Below are 22,282 nucleotides of genomic sequence, written 5' to 3' on the forward strand. Positions count from 1 at the left end.
CGGTGCTACAGGAGCTTGTTCTTGGTAGCGGGGATGGCCCAGCAGGGAAGTAGTATGGAGGCTCCTGCGGGCTCCAGCACCCGTCCCATGGGCGCGGGAACCCTTGAAGGCGTGGGAATCCCTCCGGGCCTGCAGACCGACTGCGAGACGCTGCTCAGTCGCTTCCAAGAGATGGACAGCGTGCGCTTCGAGGACTTCGCGGAGCTCTGGCGCAGCATGAAGTTCGCGACCATCTTCTGGTGGGTGTGCCTCGCCCCTCCTGGGGGAACGCAGCCTGGGTCCCCGACCTCCGCCTGGGTGGTCTCCGTGGGTCGCCCTTGCGCTCTGCTGGCTCCCTCACTGCATCTCCACCGACTCCATCCGCACCCAGACGTTTGCCTTTCGACCTCTTCCAACTTGTTTGCCTGTATTGAATCAACCGTTAGAAACAAAGTATTAACAGTAACACCGGGTCTTCCACGAACGAACTCCTTTAGCATACAACAGCCGAGGTTGAAAATACAGATTTGAGCCTCTGTGTAGCTAGCGCCTTTGGGTGAATAAAGCCCAAATTCTGCCCATTAGCTTCTGTCCCCAGCCTCATTTCCAGTGTCCACACCTTGCACTCTCTTGCTTTGGCTTGCCTTTGGTACTCCACTGGCATTTCCTAGCCTGGGAAATTTCTATCTCCTTTTGCTTGTCCACTTCTTCAATCATATTTGAAACCACATGACAGTTCTTTAGGGAATTCTTTTGTCCTTTGGGACAAAGTGAGAGCCTCGAGTTCTGTCTACCCCCAGCACGAAGTGCTTATCTCACCTTCCAGAGTATAATTGCTAATTGGAGACGCAGTCTTGGTAACAGTGAAGAGCAGAGATGATGGGTCCTGGGCATCAGGATTGGAATACAGCTCCCCAGGCTCCCCCCACCCCCACCCCAGATCTGGGACAAACTTTTTTGTTTGTAAAACAGATAATAGTAATACTTCATGATAATGTGGGAATTAAATAAACCAATATATTTGGTGGTTCCACGTGTGAAATTAACGTTCAGAAGTTATTACTACTTTTTGGTTTCCCTCTTAGACTGAACTTCGTGAGAACAGTGATGTGATTAAAGTGTATTCCTTGTTCTTACTTGTTTTTGAGACATACCCTCATTGTGTAGACATGGCTGGCCTAAAACTTGCTATTTATACCAGCCTGGTCTTGAGATCTGCCAGCCTCTTCCTTCTACGGTCTGGCATTCACCACCTTGCCCAGGTTTGAATATGGTGTTTGTATTAATTACCATTACCATATAAGTTCTTGAAAAGGGTAAATGATTGAATGAAATCTTACTAGAACTTTTGCTGAATAAAATAGGACTTCTTATACTATTGATGTAAACTATTAGGTAGTTTGTAAATTATTACAAATGAAGTTGTAAATTATTACAGATGATGAAATTAACTGGTTATGGGACTGCATTCCTCTAAGCCCAGAATGTGGGGAGAATCAAGGCCAAGAGTACAAGGTCATCCTTAGCTACAAAGAGAATTCTGCAGGAGACACTGTTTCAAAAACCAAAATAACAACAGAAATTATCTATTGTACAACTGATGTTTTATGTAGCTAACTATTATGTGATCACTGTTTGATATACCTAACCAAAAACCCTGGAAGCTGGGATAAGTGTCCATGTTTTAGAGGTTAGAAATTTGAGGCTTAGAGGAAGTTAATTTTTTTTTTTCTTTTTTCTTTTTTTCCGGAGCTGGGGACCGAACCCAGGGCCTTGCGCTCGCTAGGCAAGCGCTCTACCGCTGAGCTAAATCCCCAACCCCGAGGAAGTTAATTTTATTAAGTGTGGCATCATAGTCTTATAATTAGAGTGATCAAGAGGCTGAGGCAGGGGTATTCCAAGTTTGAGGTCAGCCCAGACTGGAAAATGAGGCCCCATCTTTAAAAATTCTAAATCTATTATGGCTTCCTGTTTCTTTCTTAAATATAATTAAATTTTATTTATTATTATTTGAGACAGGGTTTTATTATACAGTCCTGGCTGGCCTGGAAAGTACCAGGTGGATGGGATTAAAGATGTGTACCACCTTTCACAACCTGTTGTCTGTTTCTAAAATCCTTACTCTTTCACTGTACTAAAGAGAGGGGGATGGGTAATACCAAGGAAGTTTTTCTACGTTATTCCACTAGAGAGGTGGTGGACTTTCTTTCTATCTCTCTCTCTTTCTCTTTTTCTTTTCTGACAGGGTCTGTCTGTGAAGCCTTGACTGTTCTAGAACTGAGTGTTTAGATCAGGCTGGTTTCAAACTCACAGAGATCACCCTGCCTCTGCCTAGTGAGAGCTGGGATTAAATGTGTGCACCACTCTGCCCTGCACCCCATCTGCACCCCCTCACCCCACCCCTCACCCCCACCCCAGTTGGATTTTCTTTAGGAATCATTTTGGTCTCAACACTACCGTGGAGGTATTTTGTGGGTTTTTTTTTTTTTTTTTTAACTGTACTTATTATATTTATTGTTTGAGAGCCAAAGTGGTTTCCTCCCCAATTTGTAACGAAATGTAATAAATTATATTAGCTAAGGCGCTTAAGTCTTTACCATTTTATTTTGCTGTTATTAATGTGAAGAATGCAACATATGTATAATTATGTGAATATCAGTTGTTTTCATGTGTTAAATGTGTTTTGAGGCGTTTTAGCTAAGGTTGTATTTAAAGATTGACTTTGTAGCAGTCCTACTACCTCTTGTCTCCAGAGTGCTGGGATTACAGTCTGGGCTACTACCCCCAACCTCCTGGTTTGTTTTGAGACTGGGTCTCTTGTAGCCCAGGCTGACCTTGACCTCAGTGTGTAGGATAACTTTAAACCTTTTGATCCTTCTCCCTCTATTTTTTTAATTGCTGGGGTTTCCAGAAAATGCTAACATGTCTGGCTTCAAAACGTGGAGAACATTTTTAATCTGCTAATTTAAGGCCCGTCACAGAATTCTCTCAGGAAGCACTCAAAGTTGCTCCCCCCTCCCCCTCCCCAGATAACCCTGTCACCTGCTTTATTTCTGGAGAAGGGTAAAGGGAGAAGAAAAAATATTCACTTGAATTTGAGGAGCAGCAACATTGGAGCAACCGTTTTAAGCCTCTGGGTTCCTCTAATCCCTAAGGGAAAACATTCTTCCTTGAGGAGTAAGTTTAACGTTCCCCTAACACAAGATCATCCATTTGCCGAGATAAAAGAATAAAAAACAAACTCAACAGCACCAACTGAACTTTAACACAGAAAATGAGGCCAGGTTTCTCCTTTCAGATATGCAATCTTACATTAAAATGTTTATAAATCATAGTTGGTTTTCCTCCTGATTCAGCCTTTTCACCTCCTGTAATAGGAGCCCCAGGAACCCAAACAGCCTGTGCATTGCTAATCAGCTACGAGATCCAGCCCCGTTCCAAACAGATTCTCATTACTAATGCACTGACTGGAAGCCGTCGGGGACGGGAAGCAGGAACTATGCTCTCAGGGAGAACGGATGCTGCGGATGCCACCAGTCAAAGAGCCGAACATGGTGCACTGGGTCCAGGACGGCTTGCACATCCTGTTCACCGTGCAGATGCTGACCACCACAGACGGGAGAATCTTGGAACACCAGTCTCACTCGATGATGCCGCATGTCTGTACTCACATTAATAGTAAACAAGGTAAATATCATTCCCATGGCAATAGGAATAAAGACGAAGTTGAGGGAGGTGACCTGGAGCAGGCAGCAGTCCTGGTCAGGGTTGGTATGAACATCTTGATACTGAATGGGCGATTGCAACCGTTCCGTACACTCGCTCTTTCATCAAGGGGACTGTTTTTTGAACTTGAAGTTGAACTCCCACGCTGGTTCTTGTCTGATCCCAACAATCTTTCTGCACCAGAAAAGTAAGCATTTGGAATTCTTCAGTGTGCTGGGAGCGCTTTCCGGAATGGCAGGGTTCCTGGAGATTCGAGCAGCAAACGGTTCATACATATGGTACAGAGATCGGATCACACATACCCGGAGACAGTGCAGCTTCTCCATGGACTCTGGTTGCAGCCGCAAAGGTAGAGAAGCACCCAGCGTGTAGTGCCTTCGGTACAACCTGGTCCAAAAGGCAGCAGTGCAAGTGACAGTCCAAGCATTCTTACAAATCAGGGAAAAGTTCACAGTGTCCTCAGGACCGATGTAGGAAGCCAGCAGCAGCCAGATATCCACAGGATCCTCTTCTCCAGCCCCATCCTCCTGGGCGTCCATCTCATCACTGCTGTCCATGATGTCACTCGGCTCCCCCACTCCAGAAAGAGCCTCCTCCGCAGGAACCTGGGATGCTTCCAAGCCACAGAGAGATTTTACTTCCTGCTGAACAGTGTTGGCCATGGCTTTCTTGACCCATCCGGACCTCACCACTGCCGGTTCTGGGTTGGCATCGTCCGCCACGGTCACTTGGCCCGAGCAGGCGTCCTGGGCCCAGAATTTGAGCTGCTTTCCTCTCTTGGGCATGGCGACGGTGTCCAGACGAGGGCCGCTTAGCTGGCCAGGGCCCCGGGTCATGTCTCGGCACCTCCACCCGGCTCCGAGGCCATCCCGCTCCGAGGCCGCTCAAAGTTGCTTTCATTGTCTCCTTGTTCAGACGTGTAAGAGACTTGCTTTTGTGCTCTGCGGAGTGGGAAGGTGGCTTAGGTTGGGCTCTCTCCGACTTCAGCTTCCCCTGGGCCGAAAATGATGAATGTCTTGGAGACTATGGGAGAAGTGTATAGTATAGGTTAAAATACACAGTTTTTGAGCCTGTAACAACATGATTATCTCAATAGTACATGGTTTCCTCGCTACAAATGTGAAGCTTTGAACTGGTGAACTGAATGGTCGTCGGTTTGGCAGCAGGGCTGGAGTCTCTGTGGCTGTGTCACGGTTACCTGGCAGTGTGTGGTCCTGAGGACAGTAGAGAATAAGCTCTTCCTGCTTGAGTTACAGAGGCTCAGGTGTGCGTTCTCCACCTAACTCCTAGGGGATGCTCACAGAGGCATGCGCCTCCCATGGCCGCTGTCCATGTTCATCTAGCAACGGAAATATTTCCTCTTTGTTTCACAGCGGGAAAATGAGAAACCTAAAAAAGAACATGTTTACAAGAGAAGCTCTGGCTTTGGCTTGGTGCTACTTCTTGCCTCCGTACACGTTCCAGATCAGAGTTGGCGCCTTGTATCTTCTGTACGGGCTGTACAACACACAGCTGTGCCAGCCGAAACAAAAGGTGAGGCTGGGGGATCACTTTCCCTCGGTTGTTGTTTTTGTTTTGTTTAAATGATAAAGGCTTAGGGGGATGCCAGTGGTTAGGTTTATGTTTGTGAAGAAGGATGTAGTGCGTTTCACAGAGTGGCTTTTCTCTCCCGCTGTAGATCAGAGTTGCCTTGAAGGACTGGGATGAAGTTATTAGATTCCAGCAGGACTTGATAAGCGCCCAGCATTTCGATGCAGCTTTTGTGTTCAGGAAGCTTCGGCTCGACAGGGCCTTCCACTTCACAGCCATGCCCAAGCTGGTAGGTCGCCCAAAAACTCATTTCTTCTCTTTTGTGTTTTTTCAAGACAGGGTTTCTCTGTGTAACCCTAGCTGTCCTGAAACTCCCTATATAGACCAGGCTGTCCTTGAACAGAGATCCTGCTGCCTCTGCCTCCTGAGTGCTGGGAATAAAGGCATGGCTGCCAGTAGTACCTCCCAGCTTAAGAAAACAGTTATTTTCAAAACAAGCGGTTATTACATTTCATTGTCCACTGCCTGCTTTGTTCTGAAAATGGGAAGTCTGTTAGTAGTGTTCAAAACTATAGCTTTCTTGCAATAAGAAAAATATTTTCTGATTGTTTTGTTTTCCCTGCAGACAGAATTGAGCCTCTGTTCTTGAGTGTGGTGTTTGTGGAGAACACGTGTGACGCTAATTACTGTGAGCAGGAAGAGGTCTGGCACCCGTATTTGCTTTTTAAAATCTCTTTCCAGAGCTGGGTGGGTCCCGAGCCTCAGGCATTGGAGGCCGGACCCCAGCCACTGAGCTGCCTCCCTTAGCCTCCTGCCTTTCTCCACTTGAATGTCAAGAGGGCTTACTTGAAGAATAAGGAGTTTACATCTCAGTTGATGAAACTTGTAATAAATCCCAGCATTTCTTCAATTGTGCAACAACTGAGACACTAGATTAGAAGACTATGTTCTCCTTTTGGCAAATCATGTGACTTTTTGGAGCTGGGCAGATCCTGTAGCATTCAGTGTAGCATCTAATACTTAGAAAAATCCAGTGAAGTCTGAAAATGGCGGGTTAACAAGTGCACCCGCAGAGCTTTTCTTCTACCCCTACAATTTTATTCCTGGCTTATATGTAAGCTCTTTAAAAATATCCTTTTTTTTTTTTTTTTCCAGAGCTGGGGACCGAACCCAGGGCCTTGCGCTCGCTAGGCAAGCGCTCTACCACTGAGCTAAATCCCCAACCCCAAAAATATCCTTTAAAGATGCTCATTTCACAGTTTTGAAAAATTGTTACTGTTGTGTATGTTTGTGTATTTGATGATGTGCGTAGGTGTCTGTGCATTCGTGTGCACAGTAGGACCACTGTGGTGTTTGTTCTCTCCTCTCCTCCTGGTGTGGATTGCCCAGCAGGTGCCTTTACCACAGCCAGCTCTCCAGCCCAGGGTGCTAGTCTAAAGGCATTTCTTTGTATTTAGCTCTCATGTAGAATGAAGAAAAAAGCTCAACAAGCTGAAGTGACACAAAAATTTAAGGACCCTAATGACCGTGTGATGAAACTTATTACTTCTGATGTGTTAGAGGTGAGTTTGCTTTTATACTCTTGAAGTCGGGGGAAGGGGTTTTGTTGACAGTTAATATGTTGAGATTATGACTTCATTAACTGGATATTAAGAGTTCCTGAGTGATTTTAGCATATGTCCTGCAACTTGTGGTCACTTTGGAAAGTAATTTATATTTTGAGTTAGTTTGCCTTAAGATTGTCATTAAGCCAGGCAGTGGTGGTGCACATTTTTAATCCCAACATTTGGGAATTAAGGCAGACAGATCTGAGTTTTAGGCCAGCCTTGTCTACAGAGAAAATTCCAGGACAATCAGGGCCACACAGAAACCATGTCTTGAAAAAAAGAAAAGAAAGGGAAAAGAAAAAAAGTTCTCATCAGAGATAAATAGGAGCAGGCATGGTGGTACATGCCCATACTTCCAGCACTAGCCTGGGCGACGTAGCAACGCCCCATCTTTTAGGATAAAACAAAACAAAACAGACATTAAAAGAAAACAAAAACTCATATTGCAGAAGAAATCCTCTTTCCACTTTTAGGAGATGCTGAATGTTCACGACCATTATCAAAATATGAAGCATGCCATTTCGGCAGACAAGTCCACGCCAGACCGAGCTCTCAGTCTAGTCAAGGAGGATTTTTTTGACAACATTAAGAACATAGTTTTGGAGCATCAGGATTGGCACAAAGAAAGGAAGGTAAGCCTTGCTCGTTGCCGTCCTACCCCTGTGTTATGTTTAGATGTCTAAATCTGCAATTCTGTAGAGAGGCCACATTGCTATGGAGTGAGGATTTACAGGGCATTACCTTTCTTGTAGGGCCTTGTCTCTTACTAGACCTGTGATAGAACGTTACTCAGTTTTACAAATGGACCTGGGCGAAAGTAAATGTTCTTGAACTGTTTTTAGTTTAAACTCAGCGTATAGGTTAATTTTGTTTGGTGCAGAGTTCTAATATTGTACACTTCTTTTTTTTTTTTTTTTCTTTTTTCTGGAGCTGGGGACCGAACCCAGGGCCTTGCGCTCGCTAGGCAAGCGCTCTACCGCTGAGCTAAATACCCAACCCCCAGAGTTCTAATATTGTAAAACTTGGGATTCATCACCAACATGTAGATATTAGTGGGCTACATCTAAAATTTTGGACAACTACTTTTTTCTTATGAACTTGAGGGTCTGGTTCCACTGGGCCCACTTCTTGTATAGTAGGGGACACTGCACGAAGGGGAGGCTCTTCTCTGTCCCCAGCATTGTCTGTCTTGTGTGGCTTAGCCACGTGTCTTAGTTAGGATTTCATTGCTGTGAACGGACACCATGACCAAGGTAACTCTTATAAAGGCCATCATTTAAGTGGGACTGGCTTAACAGGTTCAGAGGTTCAGTCCAGTATCATGGAGGGAAGCATGGCAGCATCCAGGCAGGCATGGTGCTGGAGGAGCCAGGAGTTGTTGATCCAGAGGCAGCCAGGATGGAGCTCTCCCCTGCACTGGGCAGAGCTTGAGCAGTAGGAGACCTTAAAGTCTGCTGACACAGTGCGATGATGCACTTCCTCTCACAAGGCCACGCCTATTCCAACAAGGCTGTACCTCCTAATAGTGCCACTTGCCATGGGCCAAGCACATTCACACCACTATACTGTGTGTGGGGGGGTGTTTCCCTTATTTTTTAGACACATTCTCTCTATTTAGTCCTTGAACTCACTAAGTAGTCCAGGCTAGCCTCAAACTCCACAGAGATCCTTTTGCACCCTCCCACCCCCAGCCAAGCCCCCGAGTGCTGGAATTAAAGTTTTGCATCAGCGTACCCAGCCGTTATGTGGAATTCTTCATTAGTTAGGGCTGATTTCTAGAACTGTTGAAACTTTTTTGGCCTAGAAAACATTTTTACCCTCACTTGTTTCTGTGCAGGTGCATTGAGTGCTCGTGGAGGTCAGGACAGCTCATAGGAGTTGGTTTTCCCCTTCTAGCATGTGGGCCCTAGGGACTGAGCTCAGGTCATCAGGGTGGCAGTGGATGCCGTAACCCAAGCTCTCTTTCCAGAATGACCGTTTGTAATCTTAGTGTTAGACAGCGTGCTGGTTAGTTTTCTGTTAGCTCAAGGAAAGCTAGAGTCATTTGAGAAGAGGAACCTCAATTGTGGTAAATGCCTCCACTAGACTAGCCTTTAGGCAAGTCTGTGGGACATCTTCTTGGTTCCTGACTGGTGTGGCAGGACCCAGCCCTCTGTGGTAGTACTGCCCGTGGCAGGTGGTCCTGGTGGTACCAAGAAGTCATCTGAGTGAGTCCCGGGGAGCAGAGTTCCTCCATGACTTCTGCTTCAGTCCTGTTTCCAGGTGCCTCCTAGTCCCTGCCCTGCCCTCCCTTCGTGATAGACTGGAAGCTGGGAAGTGAAGTAAACCTTCTCCCCGAGTTGCTTCTGTTGCTGGTCGTTATCACAGCTGTAGGACAGATGGTCACCCGTGCTGTAGTAATTTAAACTACCTCCTGGTTTTCTGTAATTAAAAGTAAATGTTCTTCACTGTTAAAATTGTAACCTACCAGTTGTCTGTAATTAACATAATTATAAATGTGTATTATCACATGGAAATACAACTTTTGTTCTTTCTTTCAGAATCCCTCCTTAAAACCGAAACTTAAAGATGGAGAGGAGGATGGCGAAGGCCCCTCAGAGGAGCTGGAGGTCAGCAGCTGTAACAGCGTCTTCTCCTTTTATGTGTGGCTAATTCTGCTTCCTGCGTGTTGTGACCCTTGGTCTGTGGTATGAAAGCACAGGAAAAGCCCAGTCTGTGTGTTCTGTGGTCGCACGTCTGTTCTTCACATGAACTGTGCAGCTCACTCAGAGCGCAGGCCGGCAGTGATCAGATGCTAGCAATTTGAGCAGGTGGGGCAGCGTGGTGGGGGTGCTGTCACTTCTCGGGCAGGGTAAGGCTTGTGTGCTTGCTGACTCCTTGCTTTCAGCCCTGGTGACACCTCGGCACTTGAGCAGTGTTTCATCTGACCTGTGGAGCCATCTTTGGGCACAGGAAGATGAGGGAATGGCTTAATCCCTACGGCTTTGTTTCTCCTTTCTCCGTGGGCCTTGAAGGAAATGGCCCACCAATGAGGATGGCATTATGTCACCTGCCATGTGGCAGGCAGAGGCCCTGTGTGATTTCTTATCAGTGTGTGCCTAACAATCTTAATCCTGAGGGTAGGTCCTTGGAGTTTCATAATTTCCCTAGCATTTATGTTTCAGCTTGGTTTTCCTTGTTTATTTTCCTTCCAGAGATGTGAAAGAGCAGTGTCTTTGGCAAATATAAAAGCAAAAGCATTTTCAGCTGTTGCCCAGGTAAGTTCCTTGTTTAGTAAGTTCTTCCTAGGTGCACCTTAGATTTCATCTGTGTAATCCTGTGCACAGTTTAAGGTCAGGGCCAAGCCATCCCTGGCTGCAGCTGGCAGCCCTAGGCCTGACAGAGAGGCACCTGCTGCAGTTTGTCCTTTCTACCTTTTGCTGTTTGCCTAGAACTCCAAAGCCATGTTGTGTGTTCTCGTCCACCTTCTGGGCCTGGGATCCATCTGTTTGGCTGGACACGGATTCATTCTGAGGACATTGTGCTGAAGAATTTCTTTAAATTAATATTTTGTATTGTATCAGTTTTTATTGACCCTATTTTTGTTCTTTGCTGTTTTTGATCCACTTCTGTTAGGATGTTTTTTAAATGTCATCTTGATTTTTGTTGTTGATTTGTTTTTTAGTATTCGTGCTGACTTTTTTTTAACTGAGAATATTCTTACTCTTTGAATGTTTCTTTAAAAATATTTTTGCACTTTTTCACAAGATACAGTGTCTGTCACTAAGGATATTAATTTAATTACAGTTTTTGTTGTTTCCTCCTATTTCCTTTGAATTCTTTTCTCTTTTTACTTTGGTCTCTTTTTTTGTTCTTTTGACTTTGTATTTGAGTGGCTAGCAGTGGTGTGCTGTAGGCTGCCTCCTCCATGGACCATCTTGTTTTGTTTTGTTTTTATTTGCTTTTTTCTTTTCTTTTTAAAATCCTAAACCTCTCTGGTATGTTCTTTCCAGAGAATAGACTCCTGTTGTGCTAGGGAGGTGGTCCAAGGCCCAGCTCTGAGGCTAGGAACAGGACACAGTTACACAGTTCCCTATTTACATTTTCACCATGCCTCCCTGTGGTTTTAGTGCAATTCCTAGTGGGGTTGGCTGTCTTACAATGATTTTTCTTGGTAGCCATTCATTTTCTAACCTTTCTTTGTTAAGTCGGCTGTTACCCACTTTCCTATGCAAAATTATAATTGTGTTGTTTCCACTGTATGCCTGTGTTTGTGCTTTTCTGTGCTCTTGTTTTACTGAAGCATTGGGAGGAAGTAAGTGCTGATAAATACATTCTTAATTCTATGTTTTTCTTGGATTATTATTATTTTTTTTTTTTTGTAAATCTATATTATTGGAAAGCTGTCATTTTCCAACTGTAGGAATAGAAAATAATAACCACTGTTTAGGATGACTCTTGATTGGTTAGCCATTATGTGATTGCTACAATTATCAGAGTAAATGGGTGAGTATAAGACTTTGAAGACACACTAAAGAAGATAAATGGGTTGTATCCAGTTCTTATTACTCGCAATTCTTTTTATGTAGGAAGAGAATTTGTTGCCAAATGATGTCTAATGTATATCTTACGACATCACATAACTTAGAAACTGTAATTACATTATACCCACAAGTTGTTCTAGTGTATCACTGCAGGGCTATAGGTCTCTTCCCTCTTTAGGTGCAGCTGGTGTCTTCTTTCGAAGACTCATTGATACCTGAATGCACTTACCAGGAACTGAAAGGACCTGATTAAGCAAGTGAAGGAATTTGTGAGCTGATCCAAGTAAAAAGAAAAGTCTCGGTGACGTGGTGGTGCAAGCCTTTGATCCCAGTGATCTGGAGTGCGCTGGGCGTTCAAGGCTAGCCTGGTCTATGTAGTGTGAATAGCCAGGGTTATATAGCCTGGTCTATGTAGTGTGAATAGCCAGGGTTATATAGCCTGGTCTATGTAGTGTGAATAGCCAGGGTTATAGAGGGACCCTGTCTCAAAACAACAGCAACAAACCCTTGGCTTGCTAGTCTTAGGTACCGTTAGAACTGGCTTCCTTCCCCACTCTTTCTGTCTCTTCAGTGCTGTTCCTGCTCCTGGCATTCGGTTGGAAGCTGGTGTTTCCTTCCTGGTAGTTACAGTTCTAAAACTCAGTGAATAGTCACAGTGTTGTGGGGAGTGAAACCCATGTTGACTAGTCTGGGCCACGTGGTCATACCTGGAGCTAGGCAAACCATGGGAGGTACTTTGTGGAAACATTTCTGAGTCAGACCTGACTTCGGTGTCTGTGATTCATTATCATTCTCGATGACAGTGATGGCATTTTAACCCAGCATGAGCTGACGGCAGGGCAGCTGCAGGAATCTGCTTGCGCACAGTTCCGTGTAGTGCAAGCCTGCGGTAAAGGGCACGATGCCAGGTGCCTGCTCTCCTCACCTGTGCTCTGTCCTTGGACCGTTCTGTTATTCACCGTAAGTAATTGGGTTTCTGTTATGCAGGTGTCCAAGTCCAGGAGGCATCGCCAGTCCAAGCTTGACTCTTCTGACTCTGATTCTGGGTCTGGACAAGTACAAGGCAAAGCAACTAAGAGAAAGAGAACCAGAGAGCCCGCAGAGCCAGCAGGAAGGAAGCGGTCTTCCAGGAGCAAAGGTACTTCGGTTTTAAAAGACCTGGTGCGAGAGAGCAGGTCCTTCCTTCTAGGGTGGACTAGAGCTGGGTTGGTGCGGGGAGCTGTGATCCTGGCACTCTGGAGGCTAAGGCAGGGGGATTGCCAGTTTAAGGCCAGCTCGAGCTATATAGTAAGATCCTATCTCACAAAAGAGAGATTTGTTTGGGAAAATCATAGAAATCAATATTAAAAATCAACCCAGTTTTGTAGCTTCTTGGACTCTTATTGCTGAAAGAGAGCCTTGAGATTAAGATTATATCAAATTTGTTAGTCAGTATAATTTTATTAGTAATGATGTATGTGAATTAAATTTACATCTAGGAAAGGCCAGTAAGCAATGCATCCTAAACACTTTCTCTCCTTCAGTTAAATTCATCAAACTATGCCTGATTTCCATCTGCAACACAGTGTTTGTGAGGTGACCTCATTACCTGATGCTGAGACAGTTGTGTACTTTAGTGGTTTGACTTTTCAGGAACTGCACAGATGCTGCATACTCAGCATTCCTGAGGTTGGGACGAGGTAGTGGCAGGAAGAATAGAAACCTGAGCAGATACTTAGTGACTGAGTCAGACGCACTCCTGGCTGCCTCGGGGGTTTGAGAAGGAATTGATAGGCTCTGCGCATGTGTCTTTTACTGTAGTGAGGCTGGGGAGGAGAACTGGAGTGTATGTCGGATGTGAGAATTCGGAGGCAGAAGCCTGTTGTTAAGGGCAGCCAAGAAGCACTTCACAAGGAAAGCTTGCTACTCAGAAGCTGGCGGGTACAGGGAAGACAGCTGTTAGACAAACTCGGGCATTATCAAAAACAAAAACAAAAAACCCTACAGTAAAAACATCCCCCAAGCTGAAAACTCTCCTGAGTCCAGTTATCTCTTGATGCAGTCATGGTGCAATTCACTGGGCCTATTAATGTAGTTTATATTTGGCCAAAGGGGAGAATATATATTAACTGTAATAAGTATCAGAGAAGATACTTGATAATATCTAATATCCAGCCTTGATATAAAAATTCTCTCCATTAGGGTATCACCATACTTTCTGTAACAATCCAAATAGTTGGTATCTTATGAGCCATACAGACTTTATAGCTCTACAGTTAATGTTTAAAAAAATTGATTTTTATTTTCTGTGCTTTGGTGTTTTGCCTATACGTATGCCTGTGTGAGGGCGTCAGAGCCTCTGGAACAGGAGTTACAGACAGCTGTGAGCTGCCATTTGGGTGTTAGGAATTGAACCCTGGTCCTCTGGAAGAAAAGCCAGTGCTCTTGACCACTGAGCCATCTCTCCAGCTCAGGCCATACAGACATCTGTTCCACAGCTTAGTTTACCCAGCTACCAGTGAAAGTAGACTATTCTACAGAGAATATGAGAATAAAGGAGTATATTGCAATAGAAGTTCACTTCTAAGGCGGTGATGGGCCAGGTTCACCACAGATAACTGTATCAACTGTGTCCTGGAGAAAAAAAAAAAAAAGGATGTTCCTTTAATTTTTAAGGCCAGGCAGATGTGCAGGGAGAGCCTAGCGTTAGCCGTGATACACAGGAGAATGCTTTACCTGACATTGCTCATGCAGAGCCAGTTGAGACTGGAAAACGAACTTTTACATTATCAGAGAAGCTACACACTTTGCATGACTTACTGTGAATGGCCAGTGGTATATGTAAAACATATTCTAGAATTAGTTGGACCAAAAAAAGAAAAAAGCAAAAGTTTTAGTAAAAACTACCGAAGAGAGAGGTTAGAGCTGGAAAGCTTCATAAGGAGACTGGGTAATTTTATTAGTCTAGAAGTTAAATAACTACACAGACTCTAAAGTTCTCATGAGACAAGAGGTAGAAAGTCGGAATAATCTTTTATCTAGTAAGGAGATGACACTTCGAGATGCTGCACCGGGAATTTCTGTGAACTTGTTTTCTCGAGTCCCGGGGATCGATCGGTCTTGCATACACCTGCTCATGTTTGTAGCTTCAGCTCTTCGAGACAGGCTCTTGCTGTGCAGAGCCTTGAACTCTCAATCCTCCTGCTTCAGTGTCCTGTGTGCCAGGGTTAGTCAAGCGCCACGGCCCCCAGCTTGTAGCTGTTTAAGGAAAGAGTAATGTCCCCATACAGATTCTTTCAGAAAGTAGGACACTTTAGCTTGTTGTTACTGCAAGAAACAAACTCAAGTCAGTATCCTTCATAAACACACACCGCAAAATTCCTCCTGGGATAAGCACATCAAGTCTAGCAACCTGTTGTATCCCAGGGATACAAGAAATAAGCTGGTGTAATTCATATTAGCTGATTAAAAAAAACTTCATAGTAGACTATACTGGCAAATCTAGTGTCTGCTCATTTCATGGTAGAAACAGTGGATTGCTGTTGGATGGAAATGGAACCTGATGGATTTGTTCAGACATAAGACTTTAACATCATTCTTCATTGTAAAACAACCCTCTCCCAAGGCCAAGAGTAAAGCAAGGAAGTCCACTGATTCCTGTTGAGCATGGTGCCAGAAGACCCGTCTAGAGGAAAGCAGTAGTTTTGCCTGTGCCTCTTGGTAATCAGCATCTTCTCTCCTGGTACCTGAGTGACCACTCATCTTTCTGACCCAATAGAGCTTCCTTTTCCAGAAAGCCATATGCACAGAATTATACAATATGCAACTGTTGTTGTTGTTCTTGAAATAGGTCACTCGATGTAGCCCTAGCTGTTCTGGAATTCACTATGTAGGCCAGGCTGGCTTTGAACTCAGAGATCCTCCTACCTCTGTCTCTGTAGTGCAGCACTGAAGGCATGTGCCACCATGCCTAGCATATGTACCCTTTGGGTTTGGGCTTTGACTTAGTTAATACATGTGTGTGCCAGCCCCGCCAGTGTGGAGTCGAACAGTCCTCTAAGAGGGGAGTGAGGATGATTATAGGAAAGAGAAAGAAGATGCGAGAGACGGATACGAGAGGGCTGTAGGTCAATACCATGCCAGCAGCGAGTGGATTTCATAGCCTTTTTATACTTCACATTGCTATGGGAAGCAAAGCCACATGCTAACAGAATCAGTTGCTGAAATATACACGTAATGCATCTGTTCTCATCCAGAGGTCTCCCTGTTCCTTCCACCAAGGTCAGTAGCATCTTTAGCCCCTCGCCTTGAGCCTCAGGTGTATGTCCTCTTATCATTTCATGCCTCAGTAGGCCAGGAAATCTGCCAACAGACCTCAACCTGCCGGGACTCTGCCTGCCAGGCAGACTTTCCTTTCTCTCTCTGCTTCAGAGAAACAGGCAAACGTGAGAGTCCGCTGTATTGTTACTCGTGTATGACCAGCTCCTGTACTGCCCTTGCATTTCAGTGTCTGATGTCCACTGTTTACCCAGTCACTAACCAAAAGATATTTAGGCTGTTGGCATTTTCTGCAGTTGTGAAAAAAGCCATTACAGTTTTTATGTAAAACTTTTCTATAAACCTAAGTCATGTGATCCATCAATCCCACGTCTTGGCTAAATACAAACCTGCTGCTTCTCCAGAGTGACTGTATGCCGTGTGACAGAACTTCTGGGGAGACACAGCTACACTACTCACCCCGGATGACAGAGATCCAATGACAGACCAAACAAAGTATGGATACCAAGTCCAGCTTGGTAAAAGCCAGTGAGTTCTGTTGAGGTTATTTATTATAGGAACAACAATGACTCAATGACAGCTTTATCACCAAAGCCCACCCCAGCATGGGTAACAGCTCACAAAGCTGGGAGCCTGGAGCAACTGTACATCCTAAGGTCAGCTCAATAGGTTGGAGAGTGTCCTTTTCAGGTGACACTGGTCTAAACCTCTTCCAGACAGCCCAGCTGGTTTCTGCTCCTTCCAGGTAGCTAGTCTAGTCTCAGAGCCTTGGCAGCTCAGCTTGTCTGAGAGTCTCCTTTGAAGCTTGGCTTCCCTTCCTCTGAGAGAGACTCTCAGCTTTTATTGCTTACTCTGGATAGTGAATCTGGTCTGTTTCAGGGGCTTCCTGGAGCTGTTTTTGAGTTGTGTACCTTCCTGTTTGAAGAGCTTCCTGCAGGATAGGATGTTTCAGCCTCACAGGACACTACCATTCTGATTCCTACCAGAAATGACCAGTTTCCACTTGGTTTCAGAGTCAGCAGCTTTGGCTATTACAGAGTTTGTTTCTTTTCATAACCATTCAGGGTATAATACAGGGTCAGTTTGATCCCAGTTGACTTTTCCTTAACAACTGTAGAGGTGTGTGCTTATGAGCCCCCATCCCACATTTTTAATAAAAACTTTAAAATTTCTGTTTCTATTTTATGTGTATGGGACTTTGCCTTCATTTGTTTCAGATGTGTGGTGCGGTGCCTGTGGCGGCAGGAAGAGGGGGCGGCTCCTGGAGTTAGGTCTGGTTGTGAGCCTTCATGTGGGTCCTGGGAACTGCTTGGATACTGGAAGAGCAGCCCATTCTAGCCCCTGGTCAATTTTTTCTCATTTTTTTTTTTTTTATAACAGTTCTTACAAAGATAAGTGTTTTAGTAGACATGACGGTGCATGCCATTAATCCTTACAGTGCTAAGGAATTGGGTACGAAGGTTTCTGTGTGTTCCAGGCCGAACAGGGCTACACAGTGAGACCCTGTCTCAAGGGGGAAAAAGAAGAATTTGACTTTGGTTGTCATGATTTGTCTTGTTTTTGTGAGGACAGGGACTCATACAGCCCAAGCTTCCCTTGGCTCTGTGTAGATACAGACAGCCTTAAAACCCATGAGCCTGCCTCCACCTCCCTAGTGCTGGCACCATTTACACACACGACAGCATTGCCTTAAGAATCGGAATTGTGAAGAAGTGCAAGTCACCATTTCTTATTTTATCATTTGTGCTTTTTTGTGTTACATGTAAGAAAATCTTATTTGAGAACGGCTTTTCCGTGTTTTCCCTACACATTTTGTAGCTTTAAGCATCACTTTCATGTCTGTGACATTCAAATCTTTTTGTTATATACAAGTGGGGGTGGGTTTTTTTTTTTGTTTGTTTGTTTTTTTTGTTTTTTTGTTTTTTTTGACTATGGATGTAAAATTGTATTAACATCATTTAAGACTACCCTTTCTCTTTTCTCCAAATTGCCTTCACATATTGGTCGGAAATAAAGCAAAGACTATTGAGATGGCCAGATTATTTTAAGATTCTTATCCCATGGTGTCTTTGTCCACATTCCTCCCTCTCTTCATGGACCTGAAGCCTGGGCACCCTAAGCCCCGCCCATCTCAGGTCTGCCTAGCTATAGGCTGTAGAGATCCTTACTCACCAATGAGGTATAACCTGTAGGGAGGAAGGTCTCACAGTATTTGGGTCTCCTTGCAGACTCTCATCTCTGGGGCAGTCAGGCCTTAGGGGCCGATACTTAGCGTTACAGCACAGGCAACATCACATCAGCCCACCGCGTGTGTACATGACGGATGCGTGTAAGAAGTATGACGGATGCGTGTAAGAAATATTGTGCACTTACTTAAAAAAACAAAAAAAGCTAGAGAAGCTGGAGAGATGGCTCAGTGTTTGGGATCACTGGCTCTTCTGTAGGACTCAGGTTCAAGTCCCAGCATCCACATGGTGGCAGGCACCCAGCAGAGGACTTGGAAAGGGTAGTGTTTGGGGTGTATAGAGTGAGGTCCATTGTAGTTCACGGGTAAACAATGGTAACTTTTAGTAATTTTGGAAAAACATGTTCAGGGTTGTATCACGGCCAAACTTCAAGAGTGGAATCCACAGCTTAGGTTTAATTCGGTAGGCAGAGGTGAAGTATATGAAAAATTTGAGCAAGAAAGTGACATGACCAGTTTTCCTTGAAATCTGGGGACAATATAGTAGGTAGGAGTAACAGATCAAAGTGGCGCTCTGGTGGCGCCAGGCCAGGTCAGGAGTGCTGAGTAAACAGCCTTGCTTGTAGGCCCTGGAGGGCACCTGACATGCAGATGAGCTCAGAGGCTGATGGGAGGAGACAAGCATGCTGAGCATCTCCACATACAGCAGGAGGATGCTGGGTAAACGCTGGACAAGTATGGGCGGCAGGTCGTAGATTTCATATGGGGAGATGTTTGCTCACTTTACCTGGCCAGATTCAATTCCTATAATGGCTGTCTGTCCTTGAAAAAAAAAAAAAAAAAAATATATATATATATATATATATATATATATATATATATATATATATATGAATGAGATCAGGAAAGACCTTGAACTTCCTGTCCTCCTACCTCCATCCACCTGACTAGTGCTGGGACTGTAGATGTGGGCCCCCGGGCCTAGTTTATGGTGTTGGGTATTGAACACAGGACCTGTGCATGTTGGGTTAACTCTGACTGAGCTGCATGTCAGCCCAACTCCGGTGTTTTTGAATATGGAAATACACTGGCAGATAGGACTAAAGAAGGAAGTAAGCGTGTGTCTTGTATAGGTAAAGAAAATGTGTTTATATTAAAAAAATAAAAACCTGTTCAACTTTATAAAGTTGAAGTAAGAAATGATTAAGTCCCACTAGATGCCCTGTTTCCCTGTTTTATATAATAATAAAGATCAAATAAGGATGTCTCACAAATTTTGTATCTTCTCATTCTCTCTATTTTGCCTAATAAAAATATAATATTCAAGCAGAAGGTTTTGTTGACTTTTTGCTTTGTTTTTGTTTTTTGTAGACACAGGGTTTCAATACATAGTTCAGGTTGGCCCTCTCAGATCTTAGACTTGTAATCCTCCTGCTTTAGCTTCTTGAGTGCTGAGAAAGCAATTGTTGGGTTGCTTGGTCTGTTTGCCTGCCTGCATGCATGCATGTATGTATGTATGTTTATTTGTTTGTTTGTTTGTTTATTGAGGCTGGGTCTCAGGTAGCCTAGGCTGTCCTCTGTGGATATCCTCTGAGTGCTGAGGTTATGGGTGTGTGCCAACATGCCCAGTGACACAAGAATCTTAGTACTTAAGAAAAGATTAGACAAATGGAGAGAGGTGTCATTTAAGGCTGAGGGTGAGATAAAGTCATGGGTAAACCTGTTACTTGGTAAGCTAGTTAGAAGATAAACATTTAAAGGATTTCTAGTCTAGAATGCAAAATTATGTTACTATAATTTTAGTGTTGAAACATCTAAGGTCAGTATTCCTTGTTTCTGTATACAGTCATTTCTCACTATCTCTAAATATTCTTAGGTGATGTTCCAAATGAACGCAAGGAAGAGAAGTCTTTACGCCTGAGTATGCCTGTAATTACAGAGGAGGAGGAGGAGAGCTCGGATGGCCTCAGCAAAGCAGGTACACGTGCATCTCGTTAGCTCCTGCAGGGGCTTAGGCTTGCAGAGTCAGGACTGTGCCCTCCCCACGGCAGGCAGGTGCCTCATCCTTCCGATCCTTGTGTTTGGCCTGTTGGAGCTTGTTGTGTCACACTGGGAACCGTGGACCTACTCCACAGCCAGCAAGCAGTGATGCAGTGCCGGAATGTGGATGCCTGCTAGGGACACTGCTGGTGTCACTGCCGGAGAAGCTGGTGCAGCCCTCTGCCGTGTGTCGGCCGTGGAGGCTTCCCTTCTAGGAATCTGTTTTCTTTTTCTTCCTGACACCCCTCTCCACATTTCCTTTTTATTTTTCATTGATGAGGACTGTTTCTTATCATGTCTTGCTATAAGGTTCTTACTTCTGTGTATTGTATTTAATGATGGTTATTTGTGTGATAGTTACAGTATTTAGCTGTGAGAGCCAGAAAAATGCAGGATGCTTACATGTGTGTTGCGTTTCCAGGTTTCACTGTCCTGGATTCAGACTCTTCGCCTTCTCTTTGCACTAGCCTAGACAGTTCAGTGTTGCTGCCCTGGGGTTGTGCTAATTGTGTGGAAGGCATGTAGAATTTCACATAACTCAGTAATTATGAAGTAGGATTTAGGGTGACTGAGATCTCCTATCTCACTGGCATCTCAGTAAGATTGGAATCCTATTGTCTCGATGGAGGTCAGAGTCTATAAACTGCAGTTTCATTCGAGGAAATTCACGTGTGTCGGCTCTGATTTCTTTTTCTCTTAAATTTTAAGTTAGCAACCATCTTCGTCTGATCTTTTCTTAAGTATTAAGATTCTTGTGTCACTGGGTGTGGTGGCACACACCCATAACTTCAGCACTTGGAGGATATCCACTTTGAGGACAGCCTGGGCTATACTCAGAGATCCAGTCTCAATGAACAAACAAACAAACCTTTAATACCAGCATTCAAGAAGCTGAAACAGGAGGATTACAAGTCTGAGGACTAACTGGGTCCCATAGCAAGTTCCAGGCCAACCTGAACCATCTGTTGGCTTCATTGTGTCATTTTTATTACATATGTATCTTTACATTTTAGTATATATTATACATATAATGCCTCTGTCTGTGTGTGTGTGTGTGTGTGTGGTATGTGTGTGTGTGGTGTGTGGGTGTGTGTGTGTGTGTGTGTGTGTGGTGTGGGTGTGTGGTGTGGGTGTGTGTGGGGTGGTGGGTGGGGGTGTGTGTGTGTGTTGTGGTGTGGGTGTGGGGGGGGTGTGTGTGTGTGTGTGCCCTGTGGGGGGTGAGTGAGCAGTGTGTGTGTGTGTGTGGGTGTGTGTGTGTGTGTGTGTGTGTGTGTGTGTGGTGTGTGTGTGTGTGTGTGTGTGTGTGTGTGTGTGTGATGTGTGGTGTGTGTGTGTGTGTGTGTGTGTGTGTGATGTGGGTGTGTGGTGTATGTGTATGGTGTAGTGTATGTGTGTGATGTGGTTGTGTATGTGTGTGTGTCTCCCTTGCTGTTCCCTTCTTGGTCTTGGCTGTGGGACATTGTTGGTTGGGCTATACTGTTTAACACATATGCAGGTGAAATATGTCTTATTATTTGTGTCATCTAGATGTCAATTTTTTTTTTGAAAGACTCCATGGGCTTCTTAACCTTGTATCCACAGAGTTCACTGCACCGAAGAGAAAGAGAAAACACTGAACCAGGAGACTGGTGGAGTTTAAATTTCAAGCTTTCCAACAGAAGAAATGGTATTGTTTTATGTTCTAAGCAGGAAGCAGCCAGTGAAGACTAAATCTGAGAGCAAGATCATTTCTGTGAAATGGGAGAGCCTGTCATAGGCCAAGAGTTGGAGTAAAGGTTTACTCTGAAGCTTAGTTTTAACATTTTTGTTAAAGTTGTAATTTGAACAAATTACATTATAATTTGTAACAAAACAAATTATAAATGTGTTAAATTTGTTAAAATTGTTAAAGCTTTGTATGAGTGGAGTTAAAGTTTCTATTACCTTGTATATTTGTGGGTTAATACTCTTTCCTGAAAGTTTTTGTGCTGTCACCTTAATGCAGTACTGTAATGTTTACGATTCTGTTTTTAATACAGTATATATAAATGACTCATACCTGTCGCCTAAGAATAGATTTGGCTGTGGTTTTTGTTGAAGGTTTTGTGTGTTATGGTTAAATGCAATAAATTTTTTGCCCCCTTGTTTTATCTTTTAATGAGTAAAGTTTTCATGGTCAATAACTTGACTAATAACTTAGGAAGTTATCACCACTTTTGTGCTTAATGATATGCTCCTTATTTACTCATTTCTTTAGACAGGGTCTGGCTATGTATGCTAAGTTGGTCTTGAACTCTCCTTACTAGTATGGCCTTGGCCTCCCCACTTCTGGGATTATAGATAATGCACCACCCAGCCCTACTCGTTACCTTCTTTAGTGTTTGCTTTAAAGTTCCTAATGTGTGTGAATATGTATGTACCTGTGTGTGTGCCCTTGTGTAAACGTAAGATGAATT

The 22,282-nt window shown here is 44.1% G+C and overlaps 2 protein-coding genes across 2 annotated transcripts; one reads left to right on the top strand and one right to left on the bottom strand.

The window, feature by feature from the left end:
• On the top strand, window positions 1-21,984 carry Snapc1 (small nuclear RNA activating complex polypeptide 1). Its single transcript, XM_032907942.1, has 10 exons — window positions 1-239; window positions 5,079-5,238; window positions 5,384-5,524; window positions 6,693-6,797; window positions 7,316-7,474; window positions 9,383-9,451; window positions 10,037-10,099; window positions 12,353-12,503; window positions 19,684-19,785; window positions 21,429-21,984. The coding sequence occupies exons 1-10, from the start codon at window positions 34-36 to the stop codon at window positions 21,461-21,463; spliced, it is 1,191 nt and encodes a 396-aa protein (XP_032763833.1). The 5' UTR covers window positions 1-33; the 3' UTR covers window positions 21,464-21,984.
• Window positions 3,477-4,560, bottom strand: LOC116905168 (transmembrane protein 183-like). Its single transcript, XM_032907943.1, is given in 1 exon segment — window positions 3,477-4,560. A coding segment is annotated over 1 exon segment (1,065 nt). The 5' UTR covers window positions 4,542-4,560.
• Window positions 21,985-22,282: the final 298 nt, after the last annotated feature.

Source organism: Rattus rattus, chromosome 7 (assembly GCF_011064425.1).
Source record: "Rattus rattus isolate New Zealand chromosome 7, Rrattus_CSIRO_v1, whole genome shotgun sequence".
Classification (NCBI taxonomy): Eukaryota; Metazoa; Chordata; class Mammalia; order Rodentia; family Muridae; genus Rattus; species Rattus rattus.